General features: G+C 32.5%; 3 protein-coding genes across 3 annotated transcripts in view; 1 reads left to right on the forward strand and 2 right to left on the reverse strand.

Moving 5' to 3' along the window:
• Nucleotides 1–8,219, reverse strand: part of LOC128180252 (uncharacterized) — a 31,232-nt gene extending 23,013 nt beyond the window's left edge. The window contains exons 1-10 of the mRNA XM_052848214.1: nucleotides 8,104–8,219; nucleotides 6,426–6,596; nucleotides 6,028–6,132; nucleotides 5,138–5,248; nucleotides 4,685–4,846; nucleotides 4,436–4,546; nucleotides 3,379–3,486; nucleotides 2,951–3,168; nucleotides 2,492–2,581; nucleotides 2,217–2,370 (exon numbers count right to left, since the gene is read on the reverse strand). Coding sequence (XP_052704174.1) covers nucleotides 2,217–2,370; nucleotides 2,492–2,581; nucleotides 2,951–3,168; nucleotides 3,379–3,486; nucleotides 4,436–4,546; nucleotides 4,685–4,846; nucleotides 5,138–5,248; nucleotides 6,028–6,132; nucleotides 6,426–6,596; nucleotides 8,104–8,185 — 1,312 coding nt within the window. The 5' untranslated portion in view covers nucleotides 8,186–8,219. The remainder of the gene's footprint in view (nucleotides 1–2,216; nucleotides 2,371–2,491; nucleotides 2,582–2,950; nucleotides 3,169–3,378; nucleotides 3,487–4,435; nucleotides 4,547–4,684; nucleotides 4,847–5,137; nucleotides 5,249–6,027; nucleotides 6,133–6,425; nucleotides 6,597–8,103) is intronic.
• Nucleotides 8,220–13,042: 4,823 nt separating this feature from the next.
• On the forward strand, nucleotides 13,043–20,878 carry LOC128180272 (F-box/WD repeat-containing protein 4-like). The gene is made up of 9 exons (XM_052848243.1): nucleotides 13,043–13,408; nucleotides 16,435–16,521; nucleotides 16,804–16,986; nucleotides 17,217–17,349; nucleotides 17,712–17,821; nucleotides 18,029–18,094; nucleotides 18,382–18,522; nucleotides 18,968–19,106; nucleotides 19,794–20,878. The coding sequence occupies exons 1-9, from the start codon at nucleotides 13,179–13,181 to the stop codon at nucleotides 19,908–19,910; spliced, it is 1,206 nt and encodes a 401-aa protein (XP_052704203.1). The 5' UTR covers nucleotides 13,043–13,178; the 3' UTR covers nucleotides 19,911–20,878.
• A 2,220-nt stretch (nucleotides 20,879–23,098) lies between these two features.
• The window catches only part of LOC128180384 (cilia- and flagella-associated protein 43-like), a 28,847-nt gene continuing 27,229 nt past the window's right edge, over nucleotides 23,099–24,716 (reverse strand). Inside the window, exons 39-42 of the mRNA XM_052848468.1 lie at nucleotides 24,610–24,700; nucleotides 24,272–24,352; nucleotides 23,943–24,096; nucleotides 23,099–23,717 (exon numbers count right to left, since the gene is read on the reverse strand). Coding sequence (XP_052704428.1) covers nucleotides 23,548–23,717; nucleotides 23,943–24,096; nucleotides 24,272–24,352; nucleotides 24,610–24,700 — 496 coding nt within the window. The 3' untranslated portion in view covers nucleotides 23,099–23,547. The remainder of the gene's footprint in view (nucleotides 23,718–23,942; nucleotides 24,097–24,271; nucleotides 24,353–24,609; nucleotides 24,701–24,716) is intronic.

A 24,716-nucleotide genomic window follows, 5' to 3' on the forward strand; every position in this document is an offset into this window, starting at 1 on the left:
TTAGAGGATAAAACGAGTTCTAGAAATAAATATGTAAATAGAAATTATAATTTTTTTCTGCTATTGCAACAATTAACATTCTTAGTAACGGTTCCCCTTTTAGGATTAATGTTTGATCCGCGCCTGACCTAGTAATAGCATCAATTTTAAAACAGACTATAATATTTTATGCAGAATATTCCTTGAACATAGCTCGATATACTAAGTTTTTATGCAAACCAAACACACATTCTTTTTTTAAAAAGCATGGTATTGCACGCAAAAAGTATCAAACATGGCTATGATTTTATTAGGCAACCAATGTTTATACTTACAACCACGTGTAGAGTAATTGAACACGAATGATAACTCTGTTCTAAATATTATCGTTTAGTTTAAATAATCTCTAGAGGATGAAATAAAACATATATCTTAACAGATTTTCATGTTTTAACATAAATCAAAGTAGGGTATGATATGAAAAATGACCAGAACTTACGTATTTTGAGAATAATATCCGAACACTGACACTTCCGCTTAAAATTTCACAGGAACTGAACAAATCTCGGTGAAGTATCGTGAACTTTCATTCGAGCATCTCTGGATTTATTACATACTTAGCTACGATAAAGGAAACATTCCGAACACATTTGCAGGGGTGTTACCGCTAGGTAATGAAGCCGTGGCTGATCTCCTCGGCCGTGGGCGAAGGATAGATTACGTAAAGGTACAAAGCACAGAAACGCACAGCTCAGAATCAAGGAAGATTTGAAAAGTTTGCAGTATAATGACCTTATCTATCAAATAGAAGTTATTTAGTTTAAACTTAAACCTCACAATTGATCTATGTCTATTATTGCTTTAGAGAATGACATTGCTTTTATTAATTAAATGAACTATTTCTTACTTGACATCCAATCGTTTAATCCACAAAAGATTTTGTGTAATCAAAACTAAAACAATTCTTGAGTTCGCGGCTAAATAAACTCATATATGAGAGACACAACTCTCGTGTATTAGATAACCTCTGACCGCTAGGTAGTCCAGCCGCGAGCATGGTGACCGATTTTCTCGGCCGCGGGCAAGGGAGAGCTTACGTAATGGTACACACACACACGTGCAGCTTTGATTCAAGGTAGATTTTAAATGCATGGAGTTAATAACTAAAATGTAATGCATAGAGTTTTTTAATTCCATATTTTGTGGTTTACTAGAAAAGAAAAAGAATGTTTTGTTTTCCAATCGCCGTTTTAATGATTGTGCACTATAAGAACTTAACAACAATGAATTAAACTCCTAAAGAAAAAGCTTATACTCCAACCAAAAAAAAATTCTTATGAATTAATGCCTCCTTTATAAACCAGCATACTTTCTGCGGCAACTTTACGCCAGTTGTACGCATTAAGACTTTCTTTAACTTGTCAAATGAAAACAGGTACATGTCAACATGTAAAGCTTTATACACTCATACTACACAAATCACTTACAAAATAACATTGTTACGACCTTTATGAGATTCCAACAAACAACTTTTCCAGCGACAGCCATATCAAAATCCTAACCGTTTTTGAGTTATTAAGCAAAAACTTTTAGGGGCTATTGGTCCTTAATTTAAGGGGCCAGCCCTTTTTCATTGGTGTCAAATAAAAGCCCTTGATATTCTGCACAACTCTTATTCTACATGTCTTATCAAAATATTTTTCGTTAAAAAGATATAAAGGAAAATATGTCTAAATTTTTGCACTTTTTTGAATCCTGTTTTTTGACCCCCTACCTTTTCCTAAATAAAAAACGTAATCTAAAAACAAAAACCGATGTGCACCACTACAATGTCTCTGCTATTCAAACTCGTTGGATTCTCATTCCCTGCTATCATAGTCTCGGAGCCTATGTCTGGAAACCAAAGGCCCTAAACATTTTTAAAAGGGGAATAACTCGTTAACGGAAAGGGAATTCTAACTTTTATGAATTGATGAAGATAGTGTTTTGTAAAGTCCATAAGCCCTGAAAATTTGAGCAAAAACCGTTCACAAATGAGCACGATATGAAGCCTCTAAGTTCGCGTTTAGGAAGAAAAAAAAGAAGAAAGAAAAATAAGAATAATCTTAACCAGCACAATAATAGAAAGTTCTTTGGTTGGAAACGGAAGACCTTAATAATTCAAAGTATGCAATCTTTTTAAAAAAAAATTTGACTGCATCACAAAAAAGAAAGTAAGTGTAGAAAGTATATGAAACCTCTCACTAGTTCGATGGAGACATGTGCGTTACATAGTTCGATATTATTTCGGTGACTTCGTTCACAGAACAGATGTATGGGGACTGTGCTGGTGACATTGAAGTAGGCGGGGCCTGAGCTCTCAGCCACTGTGATCCGGACCTCGCTAGCCACCTGCCATGTTAAAGATTAATTCATCATTATTCATGCTACCTCAATTTTAAAGTTGCATCAAAATTGATAGTCATCAAAAATTATTAAGGGGAAGTAATTCACATAATATCGTATGTCATACCTGGACCTTTGCTGTGATAACGTTGCTTTCCCGAGGAGAACCTCTCATACTGCAGTTTCCCGGCATGCATGGGGTTACGGCACATTTTATCTTTTATTTGAAAAAAAAATATATAAAATAAATCAAAACATATCGGTTTGATTCCAGGTAGCTTCACTAATTTTGGAGAGAACATAAATAGGCATTATGCCTGCTGTTCAATCTATTTCAATGTATCTATATACTTAAATAAAATACTTCTTAAATTAAATTAATTTTGGAGAAGATGAAAATCTGAACAAGAAAATATATGACAATGACAGCCGCCGGACATATTTTTAAACAATCAGATACGCCCTTTTAAGCGTTCAGCTTAAGTAAGCTAAAATAAATTCAACTGTTTTTTATAATGATAACAGCGGATTATTATTACTGCATTCTGAATTTAGTGTTAAGCAACATTTCATTGTACAATTATACCTGATCTTCTTGCTTTAACAATGGTAAATCTCTTTCGTGCAGTGAACTTTCTGTTTCGTCAGTGAATGTGTGATCTTGAATAACTCCATCATTAAGATACCACTCCAATAAGAAATCGACATCCGAGATATTGGAACGAAAGGTACAGATAAATCTCGTTTCATTTCTGGGGGCCTCCACTGCCATTGTCAAAACAGGGTCGTTGGTCAAATGAAATGCTAAAGATATAATGAATAGTTAATGGAGAATGTTAGTAGATGTGCATAGCTTGTGTTGTTTCATTTTATATTTATTATAAAACAGAACGTTAAATAGCAGAAAACATTTTTATTTTGAATGACCTTTTTTTCAATCATTGACCTAGTGATTTTTTAAATTTACTTTATCCAATTTTAAAGAATTGTTATGTTAAGAATCCCAATACATACTATTGCGTTCACACATTACTGTGTGATATCTATTACAAGATACGTCATGCCATAATCCTCCGCCTCGAGCAAGCAATAGACAGTCCTCTGCCCCATTGTCCGGTTCACCTTTTACCGACAGAGAGAAATAAGAAAGCATGGGAAAATTTACCTACTCCTTACAAAATTGCGACCAATCCATAAATTTAAAGAACTAATATCCTGCATATTTGACTTCGCCGAGACCATATATATATATATATATATATATATATATATATATATATATATATATATATATATATATATATATATATATATAAGAAGCACTAGCAAACCAACAACACTCGTTATCTAAAGTGTCGGATCAAAAGATACACGGTTATAAGATGAGATATAAAAAAGCACTAAAGATAACCACCGACACGAACAATAAAGTAAAAAATTGTTAAATTTTCGGGACAACCCGTCCCTTCTTCAGGACAACAAAATAAAAACCACATAAGAAAGAAGAAAAACATCTACAAAACTAGCACTAAACTAAACTAAATAATATATAAAAACTAGATAATGTTTAAACACCGGATCAAAACGTGGCAGCTACATCTTTATATTTAAGAATTCGAGCCCGAGAAAGAAAAATCCCGTCCGACGCTGCGTCAATATTTTACTTTATTGTTCGTGTCGTTGGTTATCTTTAGTGCTTTTATATATATATATATATATATATATATATATATATATATATATATATATATATATATATATATATATTGAAACACAATAAAATCCACAGTGGTCGGCGAGTTATAGATAAAAATTAGATAAGAAAACACGAAAAACGTTCAATATAGCTTTATATTTTATATATATATATATATATATATATATAAGAGAGTTGGCAGTTGAAGATATTGATATTAAATGTATCCTTAAATAGTTTAGAATAAGATTAGAATAGATTAAAGACAAACGTAACGATTTTTAAAAAAATCAACAACAAAACAACTCCTAAGAACCACTGATTTCCGTTCTGTTTGCTATGAGTACAGTTTTTACTAATAGAAAAAAGGAAAACCTCGATCCCAGTACTGATAATTCCAAGGTAACGTTGTTCCTGCCCATGCCCATACTTTGTTTTTGGCCCCATCAAATCCACCAACCCACAGATGATCAGAGTTATATAAACCTGCCGAACAGAGGATATCAAAGCCAAACAGAGGATATCAAATTTATATTGTGTATCAATTGTGAATAAAGTTATTCATTTATAGCATTCAATCAATAGAATAATTTAAGATTTAAACCACACAAATTATCAACTGACCATTTACGTATGTCTGCTCAGCAGAGTTCTCAATGTTGACGAGCGTTGCAGAGTTTGACTGACAGAGCTCGAGCGCTTTGGTCCACGTTAACGTTCCGGGAAATCTTTTGTAGCATCTTCCTTCTCTGGTACTCCATGTTTTGTCGCAAAAAAATAAAGTAACTGAAAGAAAAATTAGCAACACCTTGATTGTAAGTACATGTACACGTTTTGATACTTGTTATTAATCATTCAAACCAAATCTTTGGTGGCTGCAATGAATGTGTTTTGTTTCGAGTAACATCAAATTGAAAACTGCATTTAAAAAGCAATCCAATGGTACGTATAAAATTTTGATATTTTTAATTTCTTTATGTTTTCATTTGTTTCTATGTTGACATTTACGCTTATTACATTCTATTTTTCAACCGTTTAATTCACGTTTAATGTTCTAAATTAACACTCACAACCCACCTTTTCTTTTACAGACAAATGGCCGAGTATAGCTACATTCCCGGTCGTTCCACATGCCGTTTGGCCTGATTAGTCCGCAGTGTTCATTTTTCTTGAAGTTATCGGGCTGATCTGTTCAATTCAGTAAACTTAAAATCAGTTGTCAAATTACGTAATATGTTATAGGGTCAACTCATTTAACTTTACAGTTGCAATATTTTACCTTAGGTACTCCATTTGCATTTTTAGGGCAAATACAAATTGAAGAGTGCATAATAATAATAATAGGAACTAATCCATTTTTTATGGTTTAAATAATTTTTGCCGAAAATTGTGCTTTACAAAATTGTATTATATAATTTTAAAAAAAATATTGAAAACAATTAAACCAGTTGGGATTTGCGCCATCCTATTACCCCATCTTTGTTTTATTTTGATCATTTCTAGAATCTAGAATTGACGGAATATGCTTCACAAAATTTTGAATGTTAAAATGTAAGAGAGATACAGAGCTCAGAATTCTTCGTTAATAAGGTTCGTGCTATTTTATAGTTACATAGGTAATATATTGGCAAAAGTTTTATTTATCTCGCTGTTGTTGTGGGTTTTTTGTTGTTATTGTTGTTGTATTGGGGTGGTTGTTGTTGTTTTTTTTCTAAAAGTTTATCACAATTATCACTTGTCAGTCTTTCAAAAAATATAGATTTTACAGTTAACATAACAAAAAGTGCCCGGATTCAGTATCTTGTTTGTACATAAAGCTCGACTTTTGACATTCAAACGTTGTCAATTACAAGAAATACCACAGAAAATCATTCTAGGCATTAAACGAAGAGAAGATAGAACTGTTTTTTAAAGATAAAACGTTAACCACATTTAATTTTTTATTTTTTATAATTGAAATGCCGTACGTGTATCCCACTTGGTAAACCCCCAGGGTTGGGTGCTGCCGTACCACAGCCATCTCCCCGCACAGTCCGACGCGCCTATCCAAAACATGTCTCCATTTGTTAAATCTGCAAAGTAATAAACACCATTCCAGATGAAAAAAAGATATGGTGTATATATATATATATATATTGTGTTTTATGCTATTTTTCCAGGGCAGCCTACAACGTTAAGCAGCACCCTTTCATATAACTCAAAATTAACATTTAAACCATTCACTTCATTATTGAAGAATATAATATAACATTGAGCGAGAGTTTCGAAAGTCTATAATTTCAGATGAAAAAATAGATAAACGGCATACACAAGAAATACTCTTACGAAAATACGTCTTTCGTGTATATTGATTGATAATTATTACTTTGCAGAAAGGCTTGCTCGTCTGCGTTTTCAATGTCTGTTAGGAATCCATTGTCTGACTGGCACGTCTTGAAGGCGTACATCCATGTCTTCTGTGACGTATAATATCGGTAACAGCTCTCTCCATACCGGACCCAGTCGCCATCACACGACTGTGTCATCACCCGGTGTTCTAAAGAATATATATATATATATATATATATATATATATATATATATATATATATATATATATATATATATATATATATATATATGATGAAAAAAAGTTTTGAAAATACAAACGCTATATTATTTATGCAGCCAATAACATTTTCAGGCCTGGAAATAAATTGATTTCAGAATACAAAAGAGAGATGTTGCTTTATTGTCATCGGGACCATACTCTGAATTTTAGGATTTGTGAATGATGAGATACCCATGCGCGGATCTAGAGGGGGGGTCGGGGGGGTCCCGAGCCCCCCTGGAAAATGAAAATTTATTAAGTTTACATAGTAAAATTATCACGAAAATATGCCTCGGACCCCCCCTGGCAAACACAATTATCCTTCGGACCCCCCCCCCCCCTGGAAAAATTTTCTGGATCCGCGCATGGATACCTATTATATGTATGCACTTATCCGTTATGGATCTAACATTGAAAGACAAATTAAGGCTTTTGGCGCTCTTCGTTAGAAGTAAAAAAAAAAATGGCGTGGTTCTTAAAACCAAGAAAATACTTGGGTATTCGGTTAATATGGGACATATTTATATATTTACATCCAATAAGTATTATTTCCTCTATTTCTTACGGAAACATATAGTTAATTCATAGCTCTTTAGAAACAACCAGACTGAAATCTACACGCCCCGTTTATCGATTGGTCGAATCTACAACGGCTGAAACTGACAAGATACTGACAGGAATAAAATGGACACGCCCTGTTTATCGATTGCCACCAGCAACCTAAGAAAACTCACGGACTGCACAAAATAATCATGATGATGTCAGACTCAAAGTCTCACAGGAGACGATTTGGCTGTTTCTTTTAGCTAATGTACTTATGAACATTAACAGTAATTTAGTGAATTTTACTAACTTTTCATAATCAATTTATTAATTAGTTAAAAGAAAGATGTTAATATAAATAATAAAATGCTTTCATTGATGATTCATGCGGGTTATGAAGGTAGCGATCATTGCAGAAAAAAATTACATAACCTGCTAACGCGGGTTATGTATTTTTTCTGCAATGTCGCTACCTTCATATCCCGAATGAATCCCCAAAGAAAGCATTTTATTGTTTAAATAATTATGTTTGGGACAAACAATTATATTTATAGTTGACCTCCAACTTTGCTACTGAAAAATCAAAACTTAAATCAGAACACAGTAATTCTTTCTTGGCTTAAACTGTAAAAATGGAGAGTGTTTAAAAAATCAAACATAAAAATTGCAACAGATAATAAATACTCTAACGTGATGAGTTTTTAAATAAATATATCTTGAATTGTTAACGCTATTAATACGTTGTTAAACTACACATTGGATTTAATATTCAAAACATGTACAATTTCTTTATGATTATCGCCTAAAATTTACATAAATTTGCTATGTTTGTGCAAAATTTACAAAAAAGGTATATATGCAATTTAACTCATGACAATTAATAGATTATCTTATTATAAATGATGCTTACCTTGGCTCAAAACACAAATCAACTTAGTTGATATGAGCATCACAAAACCTATAGTTTTGCAACTGTAACCTGTCCGAGGCATCTTCTTTCCTATGTCGCAACCCTCCTCTGTCCAAGAATTGATAAACTTTGTATTTTGAAAACGGTCGTTCTATTTATACAAATTTTAAAACAGCCCTTTGAATGAAAACGTCAATCAAAATTTTCTTAATTTTCTTATTGCGTGTGTTCGACAGAGCTATATTTAAAATGGGTTTATATTTCAAGATGACCGTATTATCAGCTACCGAAATTTGATGAGAGAGAGAGAGAGAGAGAGAGAGAGAGAGAGAGAGAGAGAGAGATTCCCAAACCCCAAATAAGATAATAATAAGCATTTGTATTCCTTTCAAGATCTATTTATGCAAACATTCAGAAATATCTACAACTTAAGGAAGTGCATTGATATTCATCAAAAATTGTCGGCATCATAATCACTTGATCAGATTCATTATCTTTGCCGTTCACAGAAATTTCAACTTTAACCCATTCTGACAGTGAGAGGTTTTAATTCTCCTTTATACATATATTAATCAAAAAATATACTAAGTAAATGATATAAAATATCTTTAATATGCTTTTAATGTGTAGACTGTTTGCTGGTGACAGTTCCCTACAGCATGCCTCATATAATATATCATAGGCGTCGGAACCGGGGGAGGGGGGGGGGGGTTCAATCGGCCGTCGCAAGGATTGTACTTGAGCTCCAAATGAGAATCACTTTATTTTGAAACAGGCCGGAAACCTTTAAAAAGGCGACGCTGCGAAAGATTATATTTAAATTCACACAGGTGTGGTACCTGAATATCTACGAGAAATTGTTTCTAGTCGACGAGAAAACGTTTCAAAATACTGTATCTGTAACAGAAACCAATATGATACTCCTAGATGTAAATTGGGAGAATTCAATCGGTCATTTGTACCAGATGCTGTCCGAAAATGGAGTCCTTTAAATGCAGAAGCAAAGAAGACTTCCTCAATTGATATATTTTGTAATACTTTATCTTCAAAGGATTCAAATCCATCCCATATTCTTCCTTTGGTACTAGTAACCGTTATGCATGATTGTATATTTATAAATCACACTGTAAGTTAGGACACGGCTGTTTGCCTAATTATGATTTATTCAGACGCAGTACTATAGATAGTTCCCTTTGTTCTTTTTTTCTTTTTGTATAAAATATTCTAATGATAGAAATAATGTTTTAAACCGCATGTTTGAATTTGAGTTAAACAAATAGACACCCACTTATTACATTCAGGTCATGAAATTTTTTTTGTGGATCTTAACAATAATTATTTTACTATTGTTGACAAATTCATAGCAGGTCTAAATAATACATATGTTGCGTGTATAATTATATTATTTTTAAAAAGTGTAAAATTACAGTTATGTTTACTACTGCACTACATACATGTATATACCACTGTATGTATTACCTACACTAAGTAATACCACTGTATGCATTACATAGTAACAAATCATTTTAACATTTTATACATTTAGTTAAGTTTAAAATTTCTGTTAATTTATATATTAGTAAATTTAACTACTGTTGTTCTATGCTGAGAGGAACTATCGTAAGTTGTTAGAATTGATTTCCGATCTACTTGAATAATTTCAATAAAATATGTTCAAACCAAAAAATATTTTACTGAAATACCATGCACTAACATAAGATATTGCAAATAAACCACTTATGACCTAATTAAGTGGCAAGTGCACGTGCACGAGATAAGCACTTATTTTACCATGTAAATATCGCAATTTCTTCTGTCTCCAGCTATAACTACTTTCTTCACGCAACTATCTCTTTACACTCTTGATATTGTTCATAGTTATTGTTTGAAATCGTGTAGTGTCTGGTACATGCATAAAGCAAAATCTGTTAACTGATACACCCCCATCCTTACATAATACCAAATTAGCGTGCTATACGGTTCGGTGTGTGGGTCAGGTCAATACTTTCAGTAGCCCTCGTAGAGATATTAGATCTTGTAAGTGTAATATATCTATATCAGTCAATGACTCAAAAAGCATCAACTTCAAACCGTCCACTTTGTCACTAATACTTCAAAGAAATAAATATCTAAGGATTTCTGTAAATAACAATTTATTTAAAGCATCAATTACTTGTGTCAAATTCTCTACAATTATTGGGTACTCAGTATTTGATTTATGAACGAAGAAAAATGCCATTGAATCTCTTAATTATTAAAGTGCCTAGATCATGTAACGAGAAAATAGGCAAACGCCCCCTCCCTCCCACCCTCTCTCTCTCTCTCTCTCTCTCTCTCTCTCTCTCTCTCTCTCTCTCTCTCTCTCTCTCGTTCATTCTGTTTCTCTCCCCCCTCTCAAAATATTGATGAATTAATAATTTACAAACATTGAAGGTAATCATAAAGTAAATTACAATATATTCCAATACAGACGTACATGTATTAATTTGAAACCAAGTCTTTATGAAATCACCCCCCCCCCCCCTTTTCTTTCTCCATACACTCATCAGAGCCTTGGAACAACAAAAATGTCACGACGATATCATTTTAAGTATTATTCAAACAATTATCTTCTCGGCGATGTTATGGAATATTTAGCCTCATCTAAATAAATGACACCAAAAACGAAATGAAATATGTAACTGTTATGTTGAGCATATATCAGTATATTCAAAGTTCCAAGTTAATTGTTACTCGGTTGATCCACTATTTGATTGGACATTTTATCGTTTCTAGAGAACAGTGTTACAGTAGAAGGGGTCGTCAGATGTCCTACAAGTGATCTAATTATTTTGTTGGACTCATGAAAACAAACAACACACTCTGTGATAAATCAATTCAGGCCAGTTTGAAATATTTGAGGAACAATAAAAATGCCCCTTGGTTTAAACCTGTTATTACATGCTCATGCATCTAACAAAAGAATCTAATATCATTTATAAACATAATTTTATAAGCATGTAGTTTACTTTACTTGCCAGTTTTCCTGGCAGGTAAAATATCAAAGTAGTTTTTTTTTTAAAAGCCAGACATTAAAACGTCCGATATTTCGGACTAAGACACCTTGGGTCACATATTTTTATTACAATAAAAAAAAATTAAAATAAATATACCCCTACCTTATAAAAGTATTTGAAAGGTATACCGGGTATTTTAATTACAAAGAATATATATAACGTCAAATGCCTGTGGTGCTTTAAAGCAATATGAGCTGTGTTTTTTTAGAATTTTATTTTGCTGCAAAAACCTGCTAGTATGCTTAGTCTGCATTTAACTTAAACTTTTAAGAATAAAATTTTAAAAATTAAAAACCTATGGGTTAAAGGTATGGACTTTACATCTAATTTATGTAAAAATACAAAAAATATTTTTTGGAAAGAAGTTTTTAACAGCTGGATTTTAATTGTAAAAACAACTAGACAAGAAATTATGAATGTTCCATTTGAAAACATCTGGCTCAACCCAAAAATAAAATTTAATAACAGTTCTTTTTTCTAAAACACTATTTTAATGTTGGTTTTATACATATACAAGATCTTTTTGATAATGAGGATATTTTTCTTAGTCTAGTAGAAAATCTTCACAAGATTGACGTTAAAGAATCCCCCGTCTTCTCCTTTTGTAAAAGAGTTAATGAGACAATTGAACACTTATTTGTAGATTGCTATTGTATAAATTTAAAGAACTTTGGAAACTATGCGAGGAGTGGTTGTTAAGGAAATTTGAAATGCAAGTAACATTTGACAAAAACTCAATTTTATTTGGAAAATATAAAGAGAAAAATTCGTATAAAGTACAAAATCTTTTAATTCTAATAATAAAACAATACATATTTGTAAGTAGATAACTAGATATAAAGAAGTTCCAAAACTGAATTTTAGTGCACTTGAAAATATAATGAAAAACAGAATATCTGTAGAGAATATATTTTGCTTAAAAACTGTAGATTCTCAGAGTTTGAAAAGCACTGGCAAAGAATGCGTGACTTATTATTAGGACATACTAGTTATATTGATCAGATTCAATACGTAATATACCTCCCGCACACACCCACACAAGCACCTTTCTTTCAAGAATTTCTCTCTTTCATCTTATTTTCACTGACTAACTTCCTTTTTCAAGTAGTATACAGCTCAGTTACATTTGTATACGAGTTATATGCATAATATATAGCATATGCAACTTAGGTCTACATTATATTCTTGATATGAGTACTTGTAACCTTTGTATCCTTTTCTACTGTCTTTGTCAATAATTTTCCAAAAAAAAAAAACAAAAAAAAAAAAAAACAAAAAAAACAAACAAACAAAAAAACCAAACTTTTCTGATAAATAAGATTTGAAAAATATAATTAATTTTTGCCAGAAGATAGATTTCTCTTCTAATGAATATATAGCAGTTCAATTTTTGTACAGGACGACAATAATTAAACTTTGCTTCCATCAGGGCTTCTCACGCAAAAAATAAGGCTAACAGAAAAAAAAACATGACATTTTTGTCATTTTTTAGTAGATATCATTAACATTTTCGTAAACAAAAATCAGCATTTGAAAATTGCAGCTCATATTGCTTTACATGTACATATAATAGTTGTTATAAACATGTACATGTATATATATGTACACATATAATACAAAAAATTAGGGGTGGAGGCGCTCTGGCGGTGTATTTCTGGCAAGAGTACTCTGTCTATGAAACAAACAGAAAACGTTTGCTTACTTTTTTAATATTTTTCTGATGTTATCTAATTTTATTTATATATCACAGACGACTAAACTAAACGAGAAAATCAAACATTCAAACACGCAGAGCCGCACGGAACTGTTTGCGGATCCAATTTTCCTATTAGATGCTCATGATCTGGTGTCTTTTATATGCTTTGCTTCATGAGTTGGGGTGATGAACATTTCAAGCTTCTTTAAAACATTGAGAATATTATTTCTACACAAGAAATGTTTATTTCACAATCTTAAAAATGCTCGAATTAATCGAAAATAATATAAAAAGTAGCTTGATTGATCAACAAATTTCAGATAATGAATGGAACAGCGTTAATTTCGGTTGATGAGGAATCGCAACAACCGCCTGTTAGTTTTTCAGACCTTCCTGACGATGTCTTGTTTACAATTTTTAGACAGCTGGACATTGCATCCTTGTCAGTGTTATGTCGAGTTTGTCGCAAATTGAAGGACTTGCTGAGCAGTGATCACGCCTGGCTACCGTTCGATAAGAATTTCAATGTCCTGCGTGCTGACAACGGCATCACGTAAGTTTCAGAATAAATCAGAATAAGTATCCACCAGTTGTCTATAGGCTAATCAGGGTTGTGGCTAACTTTTCAAAGTCTATGGGCCCACAGTTAAACTTAAGGGCATACTTACTACATCAAGAAATTTTATTGAAAATAAATATTTTGAAGAAACGTCTGTGTGTCGTATGTCGTCATTATGAATCCGGGATGGTTCGCACCTATTCTAGCTGTTTCGCGCTGAGATGATTCGCACCTCGATGTTTCGCACCTCCCTCGGAGCGAAACATTTCACTGTATTTAGATATTTTTCTCGTGTTATTATTGCTATGAAATTAATTATAACCTATAAAAGAATTGAAATAAGTTTTAAAAAACATTGAAACGGTGTTTGCATTTATATGATTTATGCGCCGCTAGTATAACGTAGTTTTTTTGTTTTCGTTGGATTTTTTATGAAGCCTTTGAAGCCATTACCTTATTATATAGGTTCAGGCTCCAGGATTATGAAAGAATCTTAGACTTAAGTCTAAAATTGTACACTGTCACAGTGTCTCTTGAATAAAAATTCGGACATAATTCATAGGCTATCAAAAGTGTCTTAATATAAAACTGTTAATTACAAATTTCAATAGTCATATTATGATTAACAATCATTTTATGACTGACTGAATTTTTGACTTCAGTCTGAAATTCCTTCATGATCCTGAGGCCAGAATAAGAGGTATTATTTGTGTTGTGATAAAAATTATAGCACGTCTTTCACTTGAGATTTACCTGTATTTTAAAGAAAATTAGGGGTGTTATTGCAGGGAATTAAGTACCACAGATATAAAGGTGGGGATCATTTAATTCCATAATTTTCTGCTTTTAACTGCCTCTGCATTCAATTAACTACCATTTTTGTACGTGTAATATTGTTTGATAATTTCCATTCCCATATATTTATGTCGATCATTGGAGAACGACATACAAATTACTTAAAATACACTAAAAAATAACACATATATATAGTTCTATATGCAGAATCATTACTCATAGTATAATGAATAATCTGAGATAAATATTTAGGGACACACTTATTGAGGATCTTGTACATAGTGGGAATTTTAGAACAAATCCATATTATCTTTTAAAACAACTTGCAAGCGATTAATTGTTGTGTATTGCATATAATTCCGTATATATGCAAAATAATACTATTTTTTTATGGCACACATATTTATTGTTGGATTGATTTTTATACTATTTTAAACAGCAAATACAACTTAATAATTAAGATATGGTCCTACTCCAGTGACTTTAAAATTTATTTTCTTACTTACTTATATTCTCGTAATATACCATAAAAACTATGTGCTTTACTATTTATATTTACATAATATGTCAATGTTTATTCTACCGACACCGGATACATTAACTTAACATTTACATGTACATGTTTCATAACTCATTCATTAAGAATGTATTCGATGCGAAACATCGCGGTGCGAACCATTTCAGCGCGAAACAGAATAGGTGCGAACCATCTCAGTGCGAAACGTGTAGGTGCGAAACACCCCGTACCCGTCATTATCAAGTCGCACATATGAACTATCTTTCTTTTTTACAGTGTCTTTGTGACACAGAAATGTTAAACTGCATAACAGGACATAAAGTAAATATGGTTTACATCAAATCATATTTATTGCTTATCTTTCTGCATTTGAAGAAACTGTGAAGTCTGACATAAGACAGGTGCATGCTCCTGACACTAGTCGTAGATATTGTTAAACAAACATTGACCACGCGATGAGTCAACAGGAGGTTGATTATGTAATGGCGAATACACTGGCGAGAACTTGTTTGATGCAAGGAACAGTGGTCTAAGAGGATTAATATTATAAGACATGGAAATAAAATTAATAATAAAGTATTTTTGATCAGAAGTGTACATTTTACACTCATACAATTTGCATAACATGAGATATCGGCAGAAATGCACCTTGAATAAATGTAATTCGCATTTCCCAAATTTATTAAATTTTGGCTGAATAAAGGTGTGAATTATACACAGGACTCTATGGTACTCACTCTTAAAAATAATAAAAAAAACTCCTATTTTGGAAAAAACGCTTGCCATGTGGACGACCAGACTTTAAATTTCTTATCGCCCACATAAAATTTTATTCACATTGGTGAGCGGGCAAGTGGATATCTACAACCCTGCGAATCTCAGCGGGATTCATTGAGGCTGAAAAATTTTGACTGAAGTTTCTTCCAAATCTAAGAAAGTAGTCATGCAGTCAAAAAGTTTTACAGTCTCAACGAATTTTGCTGAGATAAAATTTATAACATTAATAACACAAGGTATCTAACTCCAAATTGTTTGGGATATCCCTTCCATGAACTGATGAAATACGATCAATGTTCATTTTCAATAGAATAGCAGTGGACAAGTGTAGAGCCCCATTCTTTTTATGATAATATACTTAAAAAATGATATAAAACATGCTGGTCTCTATTTTCTTCTTACTATCATTGTTCACTTTCACTAGAAACTAGAAAGCATAAACAGCATTGAAACATTGCTCACTGATTGGAAAAATTGTTTCACACCACAAAACTCTTAAAAACTGAACTTGGGTAAATCTCGGTGAGACTAGTTTAGACTGAAAAATGTTGACTGATGTCTCTTCCGAATCTCAGACCAATTTCACAAAATGTGTATAAAGAAATGACAGTTTAATTTTTCAGACTCAACAAATGTTATTGAGATTAATCTTTAGCATAAGTACGGTATTTAAATTAAAGTACGCATCATTTGATTACATATAATATATGGAGTTTTGAAAAAGCTATAAATATGGAAGATTATGGTTTGTGAAATAAAGCTATACACATGTATTATCTATTTAATAAGTTACAGATTTCTTTTGTAGTTGTTATAAAATATTTTTAATGTATTATTTATATTTTCTTTTATATCATGTTTTATACAGTATTGTTTGATTATTTTTTTTTATTACTTTAATTAATGATAAACAAATTTCATTTACTTTCAGACTTCCTTTGAAAGAGAAGTTCCGGATTTCTTGTAACAGAGAAAAGGGTGTTTATCAAGAATCTCTTTTTATAAATTTTACTGGAAGGTATGTTCATTGCTCCCCAGAAACCACAGTATGATATTTATCAGTTTTATTATTTACTGAGATGTTTTGAGTTAGGAGAAATGTTCTAGAACAAGCTGAAAACCATACAAAAGCAATATTAATTAAATCCATTTTCGGTTTAATAAAGTACATTTTGATACCCATGCTTACCAGTATGTACCTTAACTTTAGAGTTGCATGTATTTAGAGATATTTATTGTTTTTCATTAATTATTAATGATTTTTCTGGAAAATAAGATTTGACTGAATTTTAAATTTCAGACAACTGCCATGGCTGCAGTACAACAATGGAAAGCTTTGGGTCTCCTCAAAAAATGAGATCCATTCAGTTGATCCTTCAGCAAGCAAGAAAAACAGACGAAGCCGAGACAACAATCGACACAAGCTTCAAAGAGATGTCACCAAGTTTGTTGTCAAAGACCAAAAAATAGTCAGTGGGTGCTTGTAAGTAAACATGCACACATGAGCTACTGTGAAAAATTAAATATCAAAATCATGGGAACTTTTAACTGGCTGATGCACATCCGAGAAACTTCAAAGTGACCATGACACTTAAAAATTTGAAGAACTTGAAAAGTCAGAGAAAGTTAAAAACAGATTAACATTTTCTAGTACATATATTTGAAATACAAATGACACACAGTCCTTAACATTTATTATTTGGGATTTGTAAGGGATGGAAGCATCCATATCTGGGACAACTGTGGAGCACACACTGAGATAAAGAATGCCCACTGTGTAGACACCCAGGCAGTGGACTCTTACGACAGTACCATTGTATCAGGCTCAAGGGACGCAACTCTAAAGGTAAACTGAGTCTTTGTCAGTCTATTTCATAGAGTAAGCCTACAGTGATTCTCTTTTGGTTCAGCATAAGGTCTTTCAAATTGATAGACCTATAAAGTTATCGAGTTTGAAACAGTATTGATACAAAGAGTTTTATGATGTCTTTAAATTTCAAAATGAATAGATCATGTGCTTCACAATTCCATATATCTTCAAATTTCAATACATGTATAACTTTGTGTGCTTCACAATTCAAACCATTTATAGAATTGGATTTACAGATGTCGTTGTACCTTTAATATGAGCTGTTGGAAAACTAGTCTGTTGATTAAGAAATTCTATACTGTATAAACATCAATAAAAAGATCTGTTTAATGATTTAGGTTTTTAGTGTACAGTATGACGACAACAGGGGAATCTCAGGAGTCATGGAGAAGTGCTGTTTTCCAGTGGGAGACCGAGTGTGGTCCGTTTCCCTGTCCCAGTGTTGTTGGTAAGTTCCTTTCAATTATACAACAGAAATATCAAAGTTTTATTAACAGTTAAACATTTCAGTTAGCTTCTTTTATTTATCCAACGGAAATGTCAAAGTTTTATTGACATTAGATTAGTAATACATCTTCATTCCTGGCACCTTGATATAAATTTTATGGAGTTTGAAAAAGAGGCTAATATAACCACAATGTTGTTTTTCTTCCAGTTTTTGTGCCTGTGGAACAGCTTTCTGTGATGGAGATGCACCTGTGTCTATAATTGATTTGAATAAGTAAGAAGATTTATTCCTCATGTTTTGAAAGTTTTGCAACTTTTAGATTCAAAGAAAAGTGATAGCATTTGATCAATTGCTTTGTGCTTGTTTTTTTACTAGAAAAAGATGAATAGAAGAAATTTATATTGCCCTCCATCTCTCTTCTTTTTCACTCCGGGAAAATTGTTTATACATGTAGATTAACTAGGACAAAGAAATGATCGAACATAAGACAATCAAACACCAGATATGCTTTAGATGTCTTCAATGAAAAAAGATGTTACAGCATCTATTGTTGATTTTAGATCCTGTATGTTGAGTCAGTTGGGTCGGGAACACAAGATCGGTGCAGGTGTACTGGATATGCAGTTTGAGGACGAACACACCCTGCTTACCTGTGGCTATGATACATACGTCCGGATGTGGGATCTCCGAACCAACCAGTGGTATGAAAGTTCCTTAATCCTACTCCCAACAACATGCTACATATTGCTGACCTCCTTATTTAAATCAAATTAATATCCTGGTTAAAAAGCTTGCAAAATTGAATGGATTATATATATATGTTGTAATGAACATGATAAAGTACACTACAGTTGTAGTTAATTTATCAAATACTTGCAAGTAATGTGTCATAAATTCCAAACAATAAGCAGTTTACCTTTTAATGTAACCTGGTCAATGGTCAAGGTGATTTTGTTTACAATACACATATATATCCACTTCAGTTGTCATTCTTTCTTTATTACATAAAGAACTGTGGCTTTTCATTACAGCTTCTAGTTTGATCATTGCTCGAAGATTAGTACATATGTTCATGTATTATAATTAAACAAGTTTTGCCAGCTGTAGTTTGACTGCATCAATGAATTAGCCACTTCTTTATGACAGTGTTGGTTCCTGGGAGCAGCAGTTTGACTCCGCATACTACTGTCTGCAGTCAGACGGACACAGAAACATATTTGCGGGGACGTCTCGACACGGTTCTGTGGATTTGTGGGACAAACGACAAACAAAGTCACCTGTAAAGGTATGTTCTGTAAAAGTAACTTGTAAAGGTAACCTTCCATTACATTCCATTGTATAGTTAAAATGCCGTCGTCTGTAAAGGTAAGTTTTCAACACCTGTAAGAGTAAGCATCCAACACCCATATAAGTTAGCTTCCATCACATGTAAAGTTGTTAAGGTACATGTAAGTTTCTATCATCTGTAATGATAAGCTTTTATGGAAAAATTCTTGTAAAGATATTGGAATTTTTAAAGCAAGTAATGTACCATTAACAATTTTTTTTATATTCACATTTGATATATGCCAAAAAATATCAAGAAAGTCACAAAAGCATCATCAGAATACAATTTTTTTTTTTTTTTACCTTGAACCAAACTTTCATTGTGTTGTGAAATGTTGATAATTACTTTTATTGGCCCGATTGTGAAATATAGTTGCTGGGAACAAGTTGTTAACAGATGAAATAAAGTCTTGAAAGTTGGGAAATAAAGTTGTTGCAAATTAAAGCTAGATTTGTAGTTTCTTTTCTTTGCTCTTAAAAATTTATAAGTAGAATATTTTTTAGCACAATTTTGATTAAAATGTACATGTATAATACTGAACATTTATTATGATAATCATTGTAAATTAATCACATGTCATTTTTTAATGCATGTAAATATCTGTCACACCATTTTATTGATTGTTTGGGGGTTTTTTTTGGTCAGACTTTTTATGCGGGTCACCGGAACAGTCCTGTGTATTCTTTGGCCTTCAACAGCACCAGTCTATTTGTCGCATTGGACGTCCAAGTCAAGACCCTTAACTTCAGCTGTTACAAGTGATTGAACATGGATCCAAGAATATGAAAGGATGAGAAAACTGCAGTCCTGTGTATTCTTTGGCCTTCAACAGCACCAGTCTATTTGTCGCATTGGACGTCCAAGTCAAGACCCTTAACTTCAGCTGTTACAAGTGATTGAACATGGATCCAAGAATACGAAAGGATGAGAAAACTGCTTCAAGTGATTTGAACATTTTATTGTATTCAAGAAAACAAAAGAATTAAAAACAAGTTCTGACAAGCGACAAGTTCCCTTCAGCAGCTACAAAGTGAAATTGACTTTTGAAACTTGTAGTTTGCAGTATATGTCCATTAAATGATATTGTAAGTGAGATTCTACGCCTTTGATTTAACTGTCTCAGGGTAAAACTGTGTACTTTGTGTCTGTGAATACAGACTAAAACTGCTCTACAATATAGCTTCGAGCTGCTAGGTTCTTTTGCATATCATACTTAATTGACTCTGTAAAACAATATGGTTAAATTAGGTTTAGTACAGTATTAGTACATTTGTAACCGATGTGGTAAAAAAGAAATAAAGAATAAAAAAAATAGAAGAAAAAATGGTGTATATATATTCTAAGGGATAATAGGTGGTTTGGCATCATAACTGTCCAGGTATTTCCCTACAATTATGTACTAAATTAATTTTTAAAAGCACTTCTTTGAAAATTTTTGTATAACCCAACAAAAAGTTGTTTTTTTTGCTTTTTTTTTTACTTTAGTTGGTCTTTCTTTAAAGAGAGACAGATTCTGCAGGTGTTATATCATGGTAAATGTTTGTAATTTCCTTAGAGATTTGGATGGTTACATGTTATTTGCAATATATCAGACCAAGAAGTTTAATATTTAATATACATTTGTAAAGGTATTGAGTTTTGCTGTATTTATTTAATGTGATTTTTTAAAAATACATGTCAAAAAAGTCTTTCAATAAATATATTTAACAAAATCTGACCCTTATCTCTTTTCAAATATATACAGCTGTACAAGTACATTTATTTTATCACATACTAGTACATGTATTTAGACAATAAAATGCCTTCTTTGGTGATTCATGCAGGATATGAAGGTGGCGACATTACAGAAAAATACATAACCCGCATTAGTGGGGTTTGTAAATTTTTTCTGCAATGATCGCTACCTTCATTACCTATGGTACATGAATCATCAAAGAAAGCATTTTATTAGGGTCCCGCTCTGCGGACATCCTACATTGATCAGTTTGTCTGTCCGTCCAGGATCACTTGTCTGGAGCATATCTTCTCTCCCCATGGCCAAATCTGGCTCATACTTCACCCACAGAGTGCCTTCGGGTAAAGGGTTGCAGTGACTTTGAACCATATCTTTAGGTCTATGGACAAGATCAAAGCAAAATTTTCTATAAAATCCTTATCTTGGGGCATATCTTCTCTCCCCTTGATTCAATATGGCTCATACTTCACTCACAGAGTGACTAGGGTCAAAGGGTGTGCAGTGACCTTGAATAAGGAATGTTGGTCAAGGTCATATCAGACAACATATGAATTTTTATTCAGAGCATATATACCGGTACTTTCCACTTAGCCCTATTTGGCTCATACTTCACATAAACAGAGCTTTTGGGTAAAGGGTGTGTAGTTACCTTGAATAATTTTCAAGGTCAAATGTTAAGGTCATAGCAGAATTATATGAAAAATCCTTTCCCGGAGCATATCTTCTCTCCCTTTGCTCTCATCTGGCTCATACTTCACCCACATGGTACCTTTGATCTAAGGAAATGCAGTGACCTTGAATAATGTTTGTAGGTCAACTGTCAAGGTCGTATTGAACAACGCAAAATCCATTTTTTAAGAGAATATACCGGTATATATATATATACTCTCCACTATGCCCTATTTGGCTAATAATTTACTCAAACATAACCTTTTGGTTAATGGCATGCAGTGACCTTCAACCGTCAATGTGAAGGTCATAGCAGATTTCTTTCTAATCAGACGTACTGTATATTATTTCCCATTTATAAATCTTGCTCAGATTGAACAAAAATGCCAATACGTAAAGGGTAATGGGAGTGAATTAGAAGTTCTATGCCAGCTGGAAAATATCTAAGTTATAGGTCAAAATGAAATTCTTATTATCATATATTGTCCATTAGTTAAGCGGGGCCCTTTGAGATGGTGATCATCTCAATGTTGTCTAGTTGTTTATATTTACATTTTTCTTTTAACAAATTCATAAATCTATCATGAAAAGTAAGAAAAATTTACCAACTGCAAATTATTGTTAATGGACATCAGTACGTTACCTAAAAGAAACCGCGAAATCGACTTCTATGGGACTTTGAGTCTGACATCATCATGATTACTTCTCGCAGTCCGTGATTTTCTTAGGTCGCTGTAGGTTTCAACCGATTAATAAAAGGGGCATGTAGATTTAAGTGCTGTCAGTTTTATTAGCTTTATGTTTTTACCATAATGATTTCTGTCTGGCTGTTTTTACAAGAGCTATAAATCAACTACTTAGGAATCATTTTTATTTGCAGGGTCAATGTTCGTTATTAGACATACTTTTCCTGGTTCATGGGGAATTAATTTTGATGTTAGAAAGTTCGGGATAATGTTAATTATTATAAACAAAGAATGGTTGTATTCAAGTTCCTGGGATTGTAAATTCATAGGCAAGGGTTACCTACAAACAATGATGATTCCACAGTATAAGTTTTAATAAGAAATAGAGGGAATAATACTCGGTAGATGTAAATATATAGGAATAATTTGTTCATACCATAGATTTGGGTTTTAATACCCGATAAGGGGAGGAGTGTTAAGATCCACAGTGAAAAAGATAGTCAAAAGGTCGTTTATCCAAATGCGAGTCCTGTCCTAGCTTTGTTTTTCTTAGAAAAGATTTGGCAGAGTGTTTTTTTTAGCTTTGAAAGATTAGCTTTTGGAGTATTATCTGTTGGAGCATAATGTATCGATGGCCAAAAGGTCTTTTATCAAAAGGGAAGTCCTGTCCATAACTTTGTCTGAAATAGGGTTACATGTATATTGCAGGAGTTTTTATTAGCTTCAGAGTATATGTATGTTGGAGCAAGATGTTTACTGAAAACTGGAGGCCCACTCCCCACACTCTGCTGGTACACTAATGCATATTGGAATAAATCAGGTCTATCAACAAAGCATAAAAGAGGAGAGGGAAACTAGCAATGTTTTCGAAATATTTATATTTCATCAAATCATTTAATTAAATAAACATTGCAGTGATATCACAGAGATAAAATAGTTTCAGTTTCATATACACAGTATAACAAATATCTGTATAAACTTTCTCATAAAATTGTACTGAAATTTTATGCCATATAGGGCAGGTACATGTATCTTTAATTTTAAAAATAACTTCATTTAATATTTGCAGAAAATAAAGCAGTAAATTTAACATTTCATTCAATTCCTTAAACAAAATTCAATGCAAGTATAACACATGCAAACTAATATATTAATAGTAACAAGGGTCTAATTTGTCACATTTTTGTCTTCCGATTGAAAATAAAGCTCAAACAAGCAATTAATTTGTCCTGCATTCTTTGAAGACAACACTCGGCTGATAATTGTACATTAGGTATAAGCGATCACAGTGTTCACATTTTCTCCTATGCTAGTGTTCAACCTGAACTAAAGCTGGGAAAGTTCTCATTCTCAATCGCTCCACTTCTGCGCGTAAAACAGCCACTTCCTGTGCCTGAGCTTTGGCGAGATCGACTAACTTTCGACGCTGCACGATTTCTTGATATCGTTTTTCTGTTCCAGTATTTGATCTTCTGTCGGCTAAAGAACAAAATGATAAATTTGTGTCATTATTTCCTTTAGTAACTATTCATATTATCTTAAAATATTTTTGTGGTGGCAACATTTGATTTTCATCACTCAGAATCCTTGGGTAATCTCTAAAATAAACTTATCTAGTGGAAGGCAAAGGACATGTATTTATAGTCTTCCCAATAAAATGTCTATAAAACATGAGATGTTGTCCATGCATAGTAACATACTTACCATTGACTTCATCGATATGCCTCCTCTCATTCACCGTCACATTCAGTTCCGCCAAATCATTGTCCATGGAAGAGTTCTCGGAATCCCGCGATTTTACTGTTTTTCCTAAATCCTTCATGATTCGCTTCTTTTCTCTGACATTCTTCTCATGATGCTATAAAAAATTGGCAGAGGGAAGAATATTAAATAAAATTATACCTACTTTTGGTTTTTGATTACAATTGCAAAAAATATCTGGCAACCAAATGAATGACATTAAAAACACAGATAGAAATGATTTCTGTATTTCTAAGATCTAGATTTTCCTTGTCAATTCCTGTATGCTTTACCTTTAACTGTGTAAGAATGGTCTGTTCCAACTTTCCAATTTCTTCTGATTTTTTACCTTCATAATCTTCATTAGATAAATACTATAAACAAAACAAAACAGTATGGATTAGATTATTACCCGGTAAATAGAATTTGGTTATCATTTTTTAAATTTCTTTTACATTTCTTTCAAGATTTGGCTAGCATTCAATACAAATAAACTGTCATTTTTTTAAATTTCCTTTAATAATTTAAATATTTTTTTTGGAGATATAGCTAGCATGATTTAGATAAAGTGCATGTTTAAAAAATTTGAAAAAGATTGTGGACATACATGTAGATGTGAAGCTAAACTTACCAATTGAATCTCCCTAGTTACTTTCATAAACTGAATGTCCTTCATTTTATTTTGAAGATCCTCCATTTGCATCAACATTCGCTTTTGTTCCCTGTTGTACAAAAAAA

This window comes from Crassostrea angulata, chromosome 4 (assembly GCF_025612915.1).
Source record: "Crassostrea angulata isolate pt1a10 chromosome 4, ASM2561291v2, whole genome shotgun sequence".
NCBI lineage: Eukaryota > Metazoa > Mollusca > Bivalvia > Ostreida > Ostreidae > Magallana > Magallana angulata.